General features: G+C 30.2%; 1 protein-coding gene and 1 long non-coding RNA gene across 2 annotated transcripts; one reads left to right on the top strand and one right to left on the bottom strand.

Moving 5' to 3' along the window:
- Positions 1–6756: 6756 nt before the first annotated feature.
- Positions 6757–13772, bottom strand: LOC140920223 (uncharacterized). The gene is made up of 3 exons (XR_012162943.1): positions 13070–13772; positions 12822–12969; positions 6757–7025 (listed from the first exon to the last, which is right to left on the bottom strand). It is a non-coding gene; the product is annotated as an uncharacterized lncRNA (long non-coding RNA).
- Positions 13773–17196: 3424 nt separating this feature from the next.
- Positions 17197–18296, top strand: LOC140920523 (uncharacterized). Its single transcript, XM_073368811.1, has 3 exons — positions 17197–17252; positions 17487–17674; positions 17833–18296. The coding sequence occupies exons 1-3, from the start codon at positions 17197–17199 to the stop codon at positions 18294–18296; spliced, it is 708 nt and encodes a 235-aa protein (XP_073224912.1).
- Positions 18297–18896: the final 600 nt, after the last annotated feature.

The following is an 18896-nucleotide window of genomic DNA, read 5'->3' as shown; positions in this document are numbered from 1 at the left end:
GTAAAAAAAAAAAATATATACAAATAAATATATATTTGTGTCTATAATATATATATATATATATATATATATATATATATATATATATTTATGTGTGTGATTTTTGTTGTTGTTAATTTATACCTATCTCTTTTTATGTAAGTACAAATTAGCAATCTATATATTTTTGGACAAAAAGTACACTTTACTATTTAAATAAGTAAAATTGAAGAATAACTTGGAAATTTCATTTTAATTATTAAAGATCAAAACATGTGTAAGTTATTAATCTACATTTTTTAATTTTAGAGTGTAGATTAACAACGTACATATATTTTTATTTGGACAACAAAAGTACTCTCTTTACTATCATGTACTCCTCTTTAGTAACATTTCAAAAAACCACCTTCTAGTACTTTTTTTGTGTTTTTTTTATTACTTACTCAAATTGATATTTTTTTAATATATTAATGTAAAACTTGAGTAATATTCTTTTTAGTAAATAAATATTATTTATTTTTTATCAACATAATTTTTATTTATACAATCAACCACAATATCATCATTTAGTTTAATACTTTTTTACAAGGTGTGTTACGTAAAAATTGGAAATTAGGAAAAAAAAATATTTTATATATTTTTTATGTAGTTGATGAAAAAGTTAACAAAAGAAAATATTAAATATGAAAAAAGAAAAATAAATATTAATTTTTAAAAAAGAAAAAAAAATTATAAAAAGTTTAAATCACATTGATACACTCGTTTATTTGAGTGGTTTTCTATAAGAATATTGAATAAAAACAATTTATTTACTAACATGTATTTAAGTGGGCAGATAATTAATGATCAAAATATATAGATGATATTGAAATATAATCATGATTCTCTAATAATTTAATCTGAAGTAGAAGTAACACATGAGAAGGCATGACCATTCGTCTAAATTGAATAAACACTCACTTCTTATGTAATCAAAGACAACACAAGAAAAGATTGATCACTACAGTATCTAGCACAAAATCCTTCAAGATTTACATTGCATATGATAATTGGATCCTTATGTGTGTATTAAAAGTATATTATTTAGATTTTCTAGTATATGCCACATTAAAATATCACTATGTCAAGAGGTCCAAGACACAATTCCTATTATGTAGGAGGAATGAATCTTATCTACATCACTCACACTTCTCTACATGGTTTATTGTAGATCCAATAACCACCGTTATGATTGTCCTATTAAAGATAATGTTTGATGGCCTTAAAGTATACACTACAAGAAAACACTCCATTTGTGGCCAGCTTAAAAAAGATATTGTGACCAAAAAAACCCTCACAAATTATTGACTGAAAAAGTCTTCACAAATACTAAAATTCAAATTGGTTGTTATTAGTTGATGAAAAAGCCTTCACACATAAAAAATTTATTTTTTGGCTTATTATAACATTTGTGACGGTATAAAACGGTCCCAAAATTATTGGGGAAAAAAATTATTTGAATTTGTGGTAACTAATACCCTCACAACGAGCTTAATTTGTGGTAACAAAAATTATTTGAATTTGTGGTAACTAATACCCTCATCAGGATTTTGTAGCGGTATATACCCTCACAAAATCAGAAGATTGGAATTAAACCGCCACAAAGTATGACCGTTCATCATTTTTTAGGATTTAAATTGTCACAAAGACAACCTTTCTTGAAGATCCAGACCACCAAAAAAGGCAATAGAGTCATTGACATTTTGTGGTTGTTTTGACCGCCACAAATGCAATAGAGTCATTGGCATTTTGTGGTTGTTTTGACCGCCACAAATATCCTCTTTTCTCCCTGTATGTATCTCTCTTCTCTTACTTCTTATTTCTACATTCTTTCAAAATTTTCTCTCTACATTATCTCTAAATTTTCTCTCTACAAATGATTTTCTTCGACTTTTGTTTTCCTCCAACTTTTCTCTCTACCTTCTCTCTTGAGTTTCAATAAGTTTTTATTTTATGTTTTGTTTTCTAATTTTATTTTATTTTTATTTAAATTTATTTATTTAATGAATATTATTTAATTCTTATTTTGATAGTGGTGTTATTAGATTGATTGTGAAGTCAAACACTATCCTGCATCAAGTTAGTATGGAATACATTTTAAATATAGATTAGTAATTTATTTAATTATTATTAAAAAAATGTTATATAGTTATAAATTATTTTTATTGTGTTGATATTTTATTTTAGAATGTAGAATATATTATTTTAAAAATTGGTTATAATATTATTTTTAAACTTTCATGTTAGTAAGATTAGTTAAAAAAAAGTGTTAGTGAAATATTTAAATTATAAAAAATTTACTCAAATTAAAATGTAGTTATTTTGAAATGTTTTATTTTGTTTGGTAGTAATAATTAAAATAATATTTAAATTTATTTTTGTTTTTATCTTTAATATTTTATTTAAATTTATATTTTCATTTTTAAAATTATATTAATATTATTTTTTTATCTATAATAAATTTTTTAATTTTAATTTCAAATTTTATAAAATTATTTTTTTGATAATGTTACCCATTTGCCGAGGCCTAAACTCTCGCAACTGTGTTTTTATTCATCATCTTCATCCTTTGAGGTGGTCTAAACCCTAAAAAATGAGACAGTTTGTGGCGGTTTTAACTCTTAAAATTGTAGTTTTTTGTTTTTTTTTTTTATTTATTTATCAAATTTATCATTTGTGGAGGCCTAAGTCCTCACAAATTTGTGGCGAACTTCTGCGTCATAATTTTGTGGCCGCTTAAGTCATCACAGATGACAACAAAAAAACCAACATTTGTGATCATTTTGTCTGCCACAAAACTTTGTAACTGGATTATTTGTGGTTACCTTAGACCGCCACAAATTTGCCTAGTGCGGCTGATTTTCCCTCCTTCGTGAGGATTTTGTCCTTCACATATGAAGAGTTTTCTTGTAGTGATACAACTCTCCAAGTAGGGATACTTCAAGTCAAAGGACTATTCACTATGGTCACATTAGTATCATTAGTGACACTTGCATGACTGTTGTGTAACATTCTTACATCGGATCAATCTAGTACAAATATCACTCATAATATTTATATCTATGTGAAGAGTTGATATCTCATATCCATGACTTGTGAGATGTGATCATCAGTTTACTGACATAATAGTCTCTATGCATTAATATTGTCTCATTTAACAGTAAAACTTTCCTTCAAATAATTTAAGAATAGTGTCATGTGCTCAATGGAGTCTCACAATTAAGTCACACTTAATGTTCCATTAAACATACTAATTATTCTAATGACTTCATTATGCTTTAAATAAATCCATATAATAAATCAAAATGTCTCATATTATTATATAATTAATAGTAAGTCTCATGATACAAATAATAATCAAGGAAAATTTGTTGGTCTATAGGGCTAACTCTAATAAAAGTATATTGAGGATCTTGGAGCATTTGATCCGTTGTTGATCCGGAGCTCTCTCGTACTCCCCAACAAGTGGTATCACAACCATGGTTCGGCTTGGTATAAGAGCGAGAGTGGATTCTGGTCTAATGAATCCTTAATTGAAAGTCTTCCTAACTAGTGCAAGTATAGGATGTGGGAGACTCACACTTGAAGGAGAAGATTGTTGGATTCAAATGTGAGTGGTTAAGTCCCACATCGACAATGAATAAGTTCAATGTTGGATATATAAAAGTGGTGACCCATATTCCTAATGGCTTAAGATTTTGGGTAGAAATTTTGTGTCAAATTCTCTTGTAACTCTAGAGCATTTAGTTTGTTATTGCTCTCGTGAAAGGACACCCCAACACTTTAGTGGCGCTCTCACCTGAGTTCCTGATAAATTACTTGAAAAGAAGCAATATCTGACATATCAACGTAAATGGGTTTTCAACAAATTTATAATCATACATTATTAGCAAATGATTCAACTCTTCCAAGCAATATGTAAAAATCCAAAATATGAGAGAAGGAAAAAAAAAAGGAAAACAAGAAGTGAAAAAGCCAAAAGCTAAGCGAAAAAAAAAAAGGCCAGTAGCACCAAAAAAATAAGTGAAAAGATAACACTCAATATATTACATCAAAAAACAGTTTTATCTTATAATTGTGAGCTTAAATAATGTATCCTCCCACAAAGAGTTATTTGTTTCTTCTGTAGTTGTATATCCATTGTAACTTTGTCCAATAGAAGCGTTTTCCTCAAAGTACTTGATGATACCAATCCAGAAGTTTGGAAAGACTTGAGTATAGTAAGTTGATAAAAGTATACTCTAGTGGTTGTTGGTCAGTTGACCGTTTAGTGGAAAATCTATCGGGTTGAAGGGACAAGATGTAGTTGTCAGATGGATAGTGAACCATTATAAATCTTGTACATTCATCTTCTCATTTCCTACTCTCCATACCTTTAGTTTACCATCTTGCAAAGGGATTTCAATCAAATACTATTTGACGGAAAGATCTTGATAAGACTAAGACAAAAGAAAAAGTAGATAGACTCAAACTTGATGAGGAGATTGTTGATGTATCAAGTGTGAGTAATTGTTTATATTAGATAAAAAAGTAGAGGTTGAACATGATATATTGTTGATGTTTTGACTAAGTGCTCTTTGTTAGAACCAAGTTAATTTTATACTTAGGGTTTTGATGTTAACAAAAGTATTTTATGAGAACAATATATTTGACTTCACATAGTATGAAAGAAGATTCGTGTTTTTGAAGATAATCTAAAATAAGTTTTGATTCAAATTTATAATTGAAGAAAATCTTTGACCAAGTTGAAAAGAAGATATGGTTAAGATTTGAAGAATATATGATCAACATCTTATCAACAATAAGATATGAATTATTTACAAGGTGATTCGATCAAGATTTATCACAAAAAGATATGAATTATTTACAAGAAGATTTAATTAACATATATCATAAGAAGATATGAATTATTTACAAGAACATTTGATCAAGATTTATCATAAGAAAATTTGATCAAGATTTATCTACAAGAAGATATGAATTATTTAGACGAAAATATGAACTACTTACAAGAAGATATGATCAAGAATTGTCTACAAGAAAAACACTCATAAGAAAATATATTTATTATTTGCGAAAGAAATCATAACAAAATACGAACAATATCAATTTAAAAAATTTACAAACTCAATCTTAACAAAATACGAACAGTATCAATCTGAAAATTTACAAACTCAATCTAAATAAAATACAAACAGAACCCATCTGAAGAACTTACAAACGCAATCTGAACAAATATGAACGTAATCAATATAGAAGAATTGCTCAAATTGGATTCAGAAGTAAAAAATTGGCTTATGAACATATATATATGATAAAAAAAACATGTTTATAATTATTTTTTAATGAGATCATTTTAGAGTTCAAAGAGAGAAACACTTGTTCGAATAAGAAATATTTTCTAAGTGTTCTTCTTAGAGTGTGATAATTAGTGTTATAATCAGCTTGTTAGAAGCAACTACTCAAGTTTCAAACCTTTATATTCAAACCTGATAATTGTGTTAGTGTGCCTTCAATAATCTAGGGTTGTTAGGTTGTGTGGAGAAGACTTGATTGGTAGAGTCAATGTGATTGTGTTCCACAAAAGTTTGGGGTTGTCAGGCAATTTAAGAAGATTGGATTGGAGGGTCAAGTGCTTTGTAATTCAAGTTGTTGAATTAGTGGATTAAATCATTTTGAGTGAATGGACTTGATGTAGCCAAGTTAGTGGCGAATCATAATAAATTAATTGTGTCACTTTATTCCTGCACTCATTAGTTTTGTTATTGTTTCTTCTCCAAGTAAATCATCAAGTCTGAACCAATTTAATCAAATAATGAAAAAATTATCAACTTAGTCAAACACAATTCAACCCTCTTCTCATGTCTTCACTCTTTAAGTCTATCATTATCTCACAATCTCCTTATGACCCAATAAAAGCTACCATTCCATCAACCTTGGGGAGGGAAACTCATTATGGGGAAAAGAAAAGTATCTTAGGATGCATTTACCAATCAACAATGATACATGAACATTTCTAATTTGTCAACACTCATTCAACATTTTTTTTTCTTTATCTCTCTTCTTATTTCATTACTGACATATCACATCATATTTTGTATTTATTCTTCTCTTAAAATATCATTTGAGTAGTGTATGAGTGTCCACTTAATATTTTTGTTAACAAACATAATATCTATAGGACGTATAAATAAACACAGGTTTAACCCCGAAAATAGAGAGTTTAGAGGAAGAAAATTATCTTTTAACACTATATTTGAATTTTATACAAATGAGGATGGACGCAATGTCTTTTATAGGCTTGTAAACACTTAGCTACTAAGCAAATCAAATATTAGTGTTTAAGCAAAACAACAAAACGGTGCAGAAATCTAATCCAAGTGGTGTTGTGATCATAATAGCCTTTACTAGCTAAGGAAAAACATTTTAATTATTAATCATCTTAATAGCTAAATAAAAATAAAAATAAAAACAAAAAAAGCGGTGCCTCCAATTTGATCTTGGTAAAATCATATATTTCCTTACTAATTAAGAATGTGAGCATGTTTACTTCTCTAATCTTCTGGTGATTTGATGTAATTTCCAATGCAACAACAAATATTAGTTGGAAGTTGGAACTGGATCGAATAGGGACAGTAAAATAATATATTTATCTAAACCTGTCTAATTCATCTAATATAACAAAAAAAATAAATAAATTTAAATCAATTAGATGGATTTGATAATAGCAATAGCATATATGTTTGGGATTGACAAGTGCATGTAGGAAGCAATAACATATGTTTACTCTTGAGTGACGTAGAAAAGGGAAAGAAGTTAAAATGAAAGTTCATAACAATGACATATTATTTTTATTCTTCTGGCTCGGATCACACATATAGTTAAAATTGTGGGTTGACAAACTACCCATTATTAAATTTACCCATCCACATCTGGTTCAGATTTGGTTGGTGTCAGCTTAGTAGTATCATTTGTCAATCTACTTGACTCTTCTCCACCATCTTGAGCTGTTTGAAACCAAAATTCTATAAGTGAAAAAAAAAAAAAGTGCATGTATTGAAAAAAAATGGTTTAAAGATGTTTTTCTTATATTATGTTTTATCTTTAGTCCTTTCCTTTTTTTTTAATACTTATAGATATATCATATTTTTATTTTAGTCATCGTTGTTTTATTTTAGTTTTTTTTTAAAAAAATTCATATTTAAATTAGTTTTCGTAATATGTAAAACTTTGTCGATATTGAAAAAAATTTAAGACTAAAATTAAGAATAAATTCAGACTTTTAATTAAATTTATTTATTTATTTTTTATTTTATTTTAAAAAATCACCTTTCGCAGTAGTGATTTTACACTACTTTTTATTTTCATTCTTTGTTTTATTAAAAACAGTAAAAAAAAATGTAAATATAATAAAATAATAATTAATAATATAAATTCATGAAATTTTTTAAGAATGTTAAGACTAGAAAACTTCAATTTGCACTAATAAGCTCATCTTATGTGTTGATCTGGTTCTGTTGATTCATAACTGAAATTCGAATCTGGATAAAATGAAATTGAAACAGATGAAGAAGTTAAACACAAGACACTAAAGAATGGTTAACCCATTTTAGAATAATCTGGGGTTACAACCCAAAGAAAAGTTCCATTATGGATCAAAGATTATAATGGTGTTAATTCACAAGCTTTTTTTCTCATATTCACAAAGCTCCCTGGATTTTATCTCTTTTCTCGCTGAGTTTTTTGCAATTTTGATGATTCTCATTCACATAGTGAGTTTCTCTATTTATATGACAACTAGTTACAACTTAAAAGCTTCCTATGATTGTCATAACTGAAAATAGAAAGTAACTAACTAACAACCACTAAGTTAGTTGGCCAGCTTTGGAAGAGAAGTTGTTGGCCAAGCTTTTGGACCAGTTGATTTACCATTTAATTCAACAAAGAAGGCTCGTGATGTTTGTGCCAAAGCATTAAACAGATCTCCACTTTGGTACAAATCTTCATAGAGTGGAACCTCTATCACTCGAATTTTGACCCTTTTATCACCTTCATTCATCATTGATTCTTAACAGGTTCAGACAATGCCTGAACTTGCTAATTTGTACAGCTTTAGTGATCATGTAAATTGGATTTTCACTAGTGTACACCTTCTCTACTTCAATGTCTCCTCTTTCAATGAAGTCTCTAATGAAGTCCTTTTGTGGTGCATTGAATTCCTACTCAAATGTAAGGCACTTTGACTATCACAATGTATACAAGTTATGGACTACTGCTTCAGTCCCAATTTAGTTACCAGCCTTTGAATCCATATCCCTTCCTTAACAGCTTTAGTGAGTGCTATGTATTCAGCTTCAGTGGTTTGAGAAAGCCACTGTATGCTGCAGATTTTCTTTCCAACTTATAGTGTTTCCAAATAGAGTGAAAACATTAGTGACCTTCTTTTATCTATGTGTTCAGCATAATCTCATTCTACAAACCCTTGAACAGGCTGACTTGTTGATTGATTTCTGCAATAGACTAGTCCAGTTTCCCAAGTCCCTGTCAAATATTATATGATCCATTTGACAGCCTCCCAATGCTCCCTTTCAGGATTGCTCATGAATATGCTTGTGACACTTACACTGTGAGCAATATCTGGTCTGCAATAGATCATAGCATACATTATGCTACCAATCGCAATGACATATGGTATCTCTTTCATGAGCTCTTGCTTACTCTAATCTTCAAGTGACATGGCATTTGAAAGTTTAAAATGTTGAGTTAGAGGCAAGTTGGTAGGCTTAGCATCTGCCATGTTGAATTAGCTTAATACTTTGTTGAGGTGGCCACTTTGACATATGATTAACTTGCATCTATCTTTGTAGCTGCTTAAAGTAAATGCAACAAACATAATTACTCGTAGCATACTTATGCTTCATCATGAAGGAATTAAACTTGAGATACCATTTCCTTGGGGATTGTTTGAGTTCATACAAGGACCTCTTTAAGTGACATACCCAATCCTCATTTCCTTTGACTTCAAAACCATTAGGTTGTTGCATGAGTATGGTTGTTTTTAGATCTACATGTACAAATGTTGTCTTGACATCAATTCGCTTCAATTCCATATCAAATTGAGCCACCATAGACAATATAATTCAAATGTATAAGTGTTTGACTAAAGTGAGAAAATCTCACTATACTTTGTGCCTTCCATTTGTGTGAATCCCTTGGCTACCAATTTAGCTTTGAACCTTGGTAATTCAATACCAGAAATACCCTCATTTCTTTTGAAAATCCATTTACTTCCCAAAACTTAACTAAAGAATTTAGTTCCTCAGTCATTTCTAGCATCCACTTTTGATTGTCTTTATATTTGATTGCTTCAGGAAATGTTCTTGGTTCATTGCTATGAATTTCTTCAGATGTATAGAAGACATAGCTAACCATGTATACATAAACATACCTTTGAGACAATTTTATTTGTCTTCTTTCTATATATAGCTAGTTGATAGTCATCATTAGTGTTGTCAGCTTCAATAACATAAGTTTCATCAGTTGGTTCTGTTGTAGCATTTTGGACTTTATTAGCTTGAGTGGTTGACTTATCTGTGTGCTCCACCTTAAGCTCAAACCTATCACAATCCTTTTGATAATTAGCCTGGTCAATTGAACTTGTAATTGACTGGTATAGTTCGATTTCTTGGAAATTCACATCTCTACCGATAATACATTTTCTATCATCAAGACACCATATTCTGAATCCTTTCACACCATTTGGATATCCTACAAGATATCCTTTATTGGCTCTTGGCACCAGCTTGCCTTCATTAACATGAAAGTTAGCTACACATTCAAGCACTTTAAGTTGTTTTAGTTGGGAGCTCGTCCAGTCCAAACTCCTTGATGAGTCTTAAACTTTATGACTAAAGATGGACTCAAATTGACTAAATGACTATTTGTTTGGACAACTTCAGCCCTAAATTTGATAGACATACCAACTTTGGAAAATAGACACCTCATCGTTTCCAAGGGTGTCCTATTCATCCTCTCAGCTAAGCCTTTTTTCTGAGAGGTATGTCTCACAGTCCTTATATTTTTAATTCTCCTATTAGTTTTATTTTCAATCATAACTCTTTCTTCTTTGAAAACTTTAAGGGTCTCCTCATCTTTACTTTTTAGCAAATAGATCCAAACTTTTCTACTAAAATCATCAAGGAAGGTTATGAAATATTTGTTACCTCTATGAGAAGCAACCTTGGTTGGTCCACATAAGTCACTATGAATGTAGTATAGTGCCCGCTTAGTACAATGTGTATCTGTGTTAAATCTGACTATGTCAAGTTTTTCAAAAATGTAGTGTTCACAAAACTTCAAGCCTTAAATTATATCCTTTCCAAACACACATTGTTTGCTCAGAATTTGCATACCCTTGGAATTAATGACCTAGTCTTTGATGCCATAGACTAGTCATGTCAATTTTTGTGGCTATTGTTTCATTTGTGTCAGTAATTGTCTTTCCCTTCAGTATGTATATACCATGATCCATATAGCCTTTCATGACTACCATAACACCCTTTATCAATTTGAGGATCCCTGTTTCAACCTTGTAAGCACAACCTAATTCCTCCAGCATTCTTAGAGACGAAAGATTCCTTTTCAGTCCTGGAACATGCCTTACTCCTGAGATAACCCTTTCCACTCCATCATCAAGTTTCAACCTAATGGAGCCAAAGCTAGTTACCTCACAAACTAATTTGTTTTCCATTACTACTTTTCCACCATCTATCTCCTTGTAACCAATGAACCAATGCTTGTTTGGTGTCATATGGAATGAACAACCTGAGTCTAGAATCCAAAGATCATCTTCAATGGTTGTTAAAGCCATGAGTACCTCAACATCATAATAACCATCTAATGACATATAAACATTTCAAGCCTTATTATCAGTGTCATAATTCTTCTTCTTCAATTTTCTTGTAGGATAATCCTTTTTGGAGTGTCATTCCTTCTTGCACACAAAACACCTTTTATTGTTTTTATCTTTATCCTTTCACTTGTTTTTCTTCTTTTGTTTTGACCAGTTCTTGTTAGAGCCACCTTTTCAAATAAGCCTTTATTTCCATGTTCCTCCTTGACTTCAGTTCTTTTGAAATAAGAGTTGATTGAACATATTCAAGACTTAGAGAGACTTTTCCATACACAAGACTGTCATTTAAATTCTCATAAGAGCTAGCTAAGGAACTTACCAAGGTTAAAGCTTGATATTCATCATCAATATTTACTTCTATATTTTCAAGATCAAGAACAATCTTGTTCAACTCATCAATGGGTTATTCCATGGTTTTCCCTGAATGCATCTTAAAGTTATACATTTTTTTTTTCAGATATACTCAATTTGCTAATGACTTATTCATATAGAGATTTTCCAGCTTAAGCCATATTGCAGTTGTTGTATTCTCTTTGGACACCTCTCTCAATGGCTTGTCTCCTAAGCTGAGATTTTCATATATACTATGTGTTTTCTCCATAATGTCATTTTTTTTCTCTGAGAGTGTATTAGCTAACCCCTTTTCTCCTTGCAATGCTCCACCTAACCCTTGTTGAACAAGAATAACTTGCTTTTTAAGCGTCGATAACCAAAAATCATTTTTGCCATTAAAGTTCTCTATATCGAATTTGGTTATTGTCATCCCTGCACGATCTTGAACCAATGCTCTAACATGAATCGTTGAGATTTAAGACCAGAAAACTTCAAAATGCACTAATAAGCTCAACTTATGTGTTGATCTGGTTTGGTTCTGTTGATCTATAACTAAAATTGGAATTTGCCGACAATGGAATTGAAACAGATGAAGAAATTAAACACAAGACACCACAAAATTGTTAAACCAGTTCAGAGCAATGCTCCTACAATCTGGGGACCTAATCCAAAAGAAAAGTTCCAATATTGATCAAATTAAGATTACAATGGTGTTAATTCATAAGTTTTTTTCTCATATTCACCAAGCTTCTAGAATTTTCCCTCTTTTCTCCTTGTGTTTTCTGCAACTGTGATTATTCTCATTCATATAATGAGTTTCTCTATTTATATGACAATTAGTTACTACTTAAAAGCTTCTTGTAATTGTCATATCTGAAAATATGGAAAGTAATTATCTTAACAACATCTAAGTTAGTTTGCCAAATTTAGAAGAGAGGTTGTTGGGCCAATAAGTTTTTGGCCCAATTGATTCATCATTTAATTCAGCAAGGAAGACCCATGATGTTTGTGCAAAGCAATTATGTCAAATAATGATTTATACTTAAAAGTATTGTTAAAGATAATTTTTTGTTGTAATTTTATGTATTTTTAATATTATTATTATTATTATTATTATTATTATTATTATTATTATTATTATTATTATTATTATTATTATTATTGATAATGATTGTTTTATTATATTTACTTTTTTTTTTTGCGTTATTTGATAAATTTAAAAAAAAAAAATTACAAAAGTATTACAAAGTCATTCTTGTAAAAGATGACTTCTTATAAAAAAATTAAAGAAAAAATAAAAAAATTAATTCAATGTCGGAGTTTGAAATCGTCATGTCTTTGTGACTTGCATTCACTCAAAACACGACTTCTTACTAATGTGTATTAATAGGATGTATTGATATTTAATTTTAAAAGTGGGTTATATTGGCCATTAAAAAAAGTGTTTATTTAAAAAAATAAAAAATAAAAAATCTTAACCATTTAATCCATAAACTTGTTTATTTATAAAAGTACTAGGAAAAGCATTTCTACATACTTTAAGGTCAAACTTTCTAACCTTCATTTGGGTTTAGGCAAACCATTGGTCCAACTTCAGAAGGATTGAGGTTGGAATTGGACTCAGCTCCCTTGTTGCGCATTATTGCTTCTATTTCAGCCATTCGTTTATTCTTCATCTCCTTCATCCTATTAAGCGATGCTACAACCTTTGCAAACTCCGCGGAAAAAATAACTCACTCATGAAATCAAATGTAGAGAAACAACAAAGAATGCATGAGGGAAAGAAAGATAGATGAGAAATTTCACCATATCAAAGTGTTAATGATTTATCCACGTCGAGCTTTATGAGTTCCAATAGGTGGTTTTCAATCATCGATGATTTAGCAAGGTTTCTGTCAGCTTCAAGAAGTGTTTGTTTGTGTAACACCCTCTTATCCCGCTTCATCTCATTTTCATTATCAATTAAGCCAATTGAGTTGATTCAATTGATAGTGAAAATGAGATGAGGCGGTACTTAACCAATAGACCAATTATTTGTATAAGAATTAATAGCTAGCAAAGTACGATATAAACAATCAGATCAAAATTTTGAACTTTTCAGTTTGAATTCATAGATTAGATGCAAACTTTCAAGTCGAACAGTAAGCAAACCGATCAAAGTTATTTATCTTCTATATATTACTTTTGTGTTTTCATTTTACAATCTTGAATATTTCATGACAATCTAAATAATAGATTGAATTTTGAACTATATTTTAAACTATGAAATTTGAATACAAGTTTTTTTATTTTCACTTATATTATTTGACAATTAGACGAGAGTTGTGTCCAAGACGCCACACACAAGAAGATGTATGTGGATATAATATATAAGACAAAGCCATAAATAAAAATCTTCTAAAAATTGGTAAATAATTATATCAAACCTGTAAATATTTTTGCTTTTTTTCCAAATATTCTATCCCCATGCTAGATTTTGGTGAAGAAACTCGATTTGTTGGGTTCTGAAGATAAAAGATGTAAACCTATAAATATTAGCGTGAGCAGAGGCGACGACATCTCCTACATTTTTTAAATTTTTTTTTTATAAATAATATCGATAGACTAATAAAATAACGTTAATATATTATTAAAATATCTTTAAACATGATAAATTGGCATCACCTATCTCACTTTATTTTGACTATATTTTCCATATTTTTATTCTTTTTTATTTAAATAATTTTTCTATAAGAATATAATAAAAAGCAATAATTTTTTTTATCTTTACCTTAATGTAAAAGATTATTCAATTATTCTTAAATAACAATCCAAGTCGTTAATCATATTAGAAATTATGCAACTGAAGAGATAATATATAATAAATTAATTCAACAAATACTATAGATAAAAAAAAATCATAAAGTGGATATATTTTATTTGAATGAATTGTGTGATATTCTAAAAATTTGTGCGAATTATATGACGCATGAAAATTATATGACTTGTAAAAATTACAAAACACGTGAGAATTGAAATTATAACTCTACTATGTACGAATTTCGTCAACTAGCAACAAGAACATTATCACATGGCCCAATAAAGGAGTTCCAAAAGCCATTAATTATTCTTAATTACTTATTTTGTATTACTAATTAATTAGACTTAGTTGCAGTTTTGGTCTCTCTATTTTAGTTGAATCACAAAAATAGTCTTTTATTTTATTTATTTCCATATTTAGTCCTCAAATATAATCTTAGTTCAAAACTTGATAAAGTGTCATTTTTTTTAATAATGTGTAAAAAAAATGATGTGGAAGATTACATGTGAATTAATTACATTATATTATTATTTCTAATTTATAAAAACACATTTTCTATCAAATTATATCACTTAATTATAAAAATAAAAAAGACACAATTTTATTTTAATCCCTAATTTCATGGAGGACTAAAATTCTATTTGATCTAGCTTAAGAGTTCATCTATGAAATCGACGGTTTTACTTCTCGCTTTCAAAAGCCACCCAAAATGCGTTACTTGGACTTTTGTACCACGAGTTATGGTTCAAACAGTGGAGTACTATCGTTGTTGCACAATAATTAATTAATTATTTAAATTAATCAATAATGTGCAACAAAAACATATATTTTTACTGTTTTGACAACAAAATAATCATTCCAGAGTGATTTTTGTCTCACCAACTCTGATCAAACTAACAACCACTATTTAAGTCTGACCTAAGGCCAAATTCGTGCACCTTGTCTATTCTCATCTTTTTGTGAGTTTTAAGAGAAAATATTAAATCGTTCATAACATTCTCTTCCGAATTCATTTTCGTTTATTTTTGGACGATTTTAGAATTAAGGGAAATATTCCAACATTGGTATTGTCATTTAAATTTCTTTCGAAAATTACTCAAAAACATTATTTTCATTATGTTTCTAAATTATACTTAGAATCTATATATGTCGTAACTATCGATTAAGTGAAGTTAGAATCAAATAATTGTCAAAATTATACGATAATTAATTAATAAAAGTTGTATAACCAATTAATGAGTAAAAGTCTATAAGTCAAATAGGGATAATCGGTTAATCTGATGTCAAAAGTTAAATATTCTTGTTATTAATAAGCATGTGGCAATAATTAAGTGTAGTGGGTGATGATATGAAATAACTAATAGTTAATAGTAATTTAGTAATCATCAATTAGATTATAATTATAATTCACTAAATATTAGATGGATATTTAAGTAATATTAGTATTAGACTTTGGAGGATGAGATTGAAGCAACGGGGTGGTGAGTAGGGATGAGAATATGCTAGGCCGTCTGACAGGGGTCTATGGCCTGGCCTACTTATGGTCTGGCCTGTTTAATAAAAATGTCAGGCTCAGACTGTTTTTAAAGCCTATTTATGTAAATAGGTCAGGCTCAGGCTTGTAAAAAAGCCTATTAGGTCTGACAGGCCGGCCTATATATATTTTATATGTATTTCATTCTCTATTTTTTCTTCTTCTAATTTCCATTGCACTCACTCCAACAAATATGTATGAAAACAACATATTTTTTTATAAAAACCGATATTATTTATTTGTTACTTTATATTTTATAAAAATTAATACTATTTATTTGTTATCTTTATATATATTATTAGTATATAAATTTAGAAACCCTAATTGTTTATTATTACTGAATATGAGTTTGTTTGAGAGGTAATATTCCGAGTTGTTTGAGAGGATTTGTTTAGAGGTAATATTATGAGTTGTTTGAGAGATAATAATAGGTGCGTTTGTTTCAATAAAAAATTTATTCTTTTAAACCAAAAACTATTTTTTAGGGTTTAAAAGGTATTTGTTTCATATTTTTAAAAAAGAGTTTGTTTGAGACCATTTGTTTGAGAGATAATAATGGGTGCGTTTGTTTTAATAAAAGATTTATTCTTTTAAATCAAAAATCATCTTTTAGAGTTTAAAGGGTGTTTGTTTCATATTTTTTTTAAATTATTTTGTTAGAAAAGTTATTTTTAATGTGAATAAGGCTTTTAAATAGGCCGTAGGCCAGGCCATGGTAGGCCGTAGGCCAGACTCAGGCCGGAAAAAAAGTCTATCATAGGTCGTAGGCCAGGCTTATGCCTCAAAAATTCATCGTAGGCCAGGTTCAGGCCTTTCAAAGCCTGGCCTGGCCTGGCCTATTCCCACCCCTAGTGGTGAGGGAGGAGGAGTAATATTAGAATGTGAAAATTAATTATTTATTTTAATGAAATGAATGCTTGCGTTTTGTCTCTAATTGTTACATTAATTACGTAACTATTCTCCACCAAGTCAACATTTAATATCTGATCCAGTCTTCCTTCTTGAATTCGTGCGTCTGATTTTTGCCCGGTCAAAACCCTAATCTTTGGTCTCACGTTTCTGTTGTTGCCCGATCAAAATCCTAAGTTTGGAGTGCACGTTTTGGGTGATCAGCTATTTTGGAGCGCACGTTTCTAAGGTCACATCTTGGAGCGCACGTTCTGATGGACCTCTGATTCTCTCAGATCTAGTTGCGGATTTCCTCTATTCTCCTCAATTAGAAAATCACATCAAAAAGCTCTTCGTATCTAAGGTTTTTCTCACTTCTCCCCCTTCTTACTTTTTCTTCTATTTCTTTCGAGTGGTCTTAGTGCCATATTACGAGTAGCAGTCATTCGACTGCCATATTGAGGGTGTAATTCTAGAACGGTTTTCTACGGTGTAGTAGAACTCGGATATAGAGTATCTGAGCTGTTTTATCCTAGGGACTTCGTGGTTAATAGTCTGCCTTGCACAATTTGGGCAGTGCCTCGAAACGTCTTAAAGAGAGCGACCTAGTCTGCGACTCAACCCAGTAATATTTCCTGTGGCATAAATTGTTTTTTAAAAGTTTTTTCGAAATTCAAAAACAATAATTTTAAGACGTTTCTTCGAACTGCCATGTCTACCGACGAAACTACTGGGATAGGTTCTTCTGCTTCTAACTACAACAAACCGTTTCGAATTGAGGGAAGTCATTTCAAATGATGGCAACAAAAAATGTTGTTTTTTCTAACCACGAAAAAAGTTGCCAACGTTCTGAAAGATGACATTCCTGTTGTTCCAGAAGAAGGTGAACAAACATAAAAGGATAAGATAGCTGCTGAATTAACCCAATGAGAACATAATGATTACTTATGTAAGCATTATATTCTTAATGGACTTGCTAACGATCTGTATGATTACTACAGTTCCGAAAGCAATACTGCTAAACATGTTTGGGATGCTCTAAAGAAGAAATATGATACTGAGGAAGTTAGAGCCAAAAAGTATGTTGTTAGCTGCTACCTCAAAAAGTATGTTGTTAGCTGCTACCTCAAATCAATGGAAGCTCAGTCTCATGAAATCCAGAAAATTGCTCACGAAATCATCTCTGAAGGTATGTCCCTAAATGAACAATTTCAGATTGATATTATTATTATTGACAAACTACCCCCTGCATGGAAAGATTTTAAAAATTCTCTTAGGCATAAAACAAACGAATTTTCTCTAGAAAGTCTGATAACTCGCTTTAGAATTGAGGAGGAATCTCGTAAGCAAGCCAGAAAGATGAAATTCTTCTTGTGGCAAATAACAAGAAAAAGAAATTCATCGGAGCAGTTCTGAAGCCAAATGGCAAACAACTAAAGATTCAAAATCGCACTGAAAAGAACAACAACAAGAATGAGAACCCTTCAAAGGTCTCAATTGCTAGGCAGCAACCACCTCCTAGAAATGACCCTCTCCCATTTCTCTGTTTCTTCTGTGGGAAAGAGGGTCATATGGCACACAAGTGTGAGAACAAGCCAGGCCCTGCTAATCAGGCTAACTTGACAGAAGAGCAATTCATTGCTATGATAACTGAGATCAATCTTGTTGGTGGATCAAATGGATGGTGGATAGACACTGGCGCCTCACGCCATGTATGTTATGATCGTGATATGTTTAAAACATACATTGTTGCTGAAGATAAGAAAGTGTTGTTGGGAGATTCCCACACCATTAATGTTGCTGGTATTTGAGATGTGGAACTAATATTCACCTCTGAAAAGACCTTAATTCTGAAGGATGTCATGCACACTCTAGAAATAAGGAAGAATCTGGTTTCTGGGTTTCTTCTCAATAAGGTAGGGTTTACTCAATCTATAGGGGCATGTTTATACACCATTTCTAAAAATGGTATTTTTGTTGGGAAATGGTACGCCACTGACGACATGTTTAAATTGAATGTTGAAATCAATAAAATGTCTCATTCTGCTTACATGTTGTGTGATTTTAATATTTGGCATGCTAGACTCTGTCATATGAACAAATGTGTGATTTCAAACTTAAGTAATTTAGGCTTAATTCCAAAGTTATCTCTAAAGGATTTCGAAAAATGTGATTTTTGCAGTCAAGCTAAAATAACTAAGAGATCACATAAATCAGTAGTTAGAGAATCTGAACCTCTAGACTTAATACACTTTGATATATGTGAACTTAATGGAACGCTAACCAGAAATGGAAAACGTTATTTCATCACTTTCATTGACGATTGATCTGACTTTACCTTTGTATATCTTATGAAAAATAAAAGTGAAGCGCTTGACATGTTTAAGATCTTTGTAACTGAAATTGAAAAT

Source organism: Cicer arietinum, chromosome 5 (assembly GCF_000331145.2).
Source record: "Cicer arietinum cultivar CDC Frontier isolate Library 1 chromosome 5, Cicar.CDCFrontier_v2.0, whole genome shotgun sequence".
NCBI classification, from domain to species: Eukaryota; Viridiplantae; Streptophyta; class Magnoliopsida; order Fabales; family Fabaceae; genus Cicer; species Cicer arietinum.
Note: the sequence above shows the minus strand (reverse complement) of the source record. Positions and strands in the feature narration are given on the sequence as shown.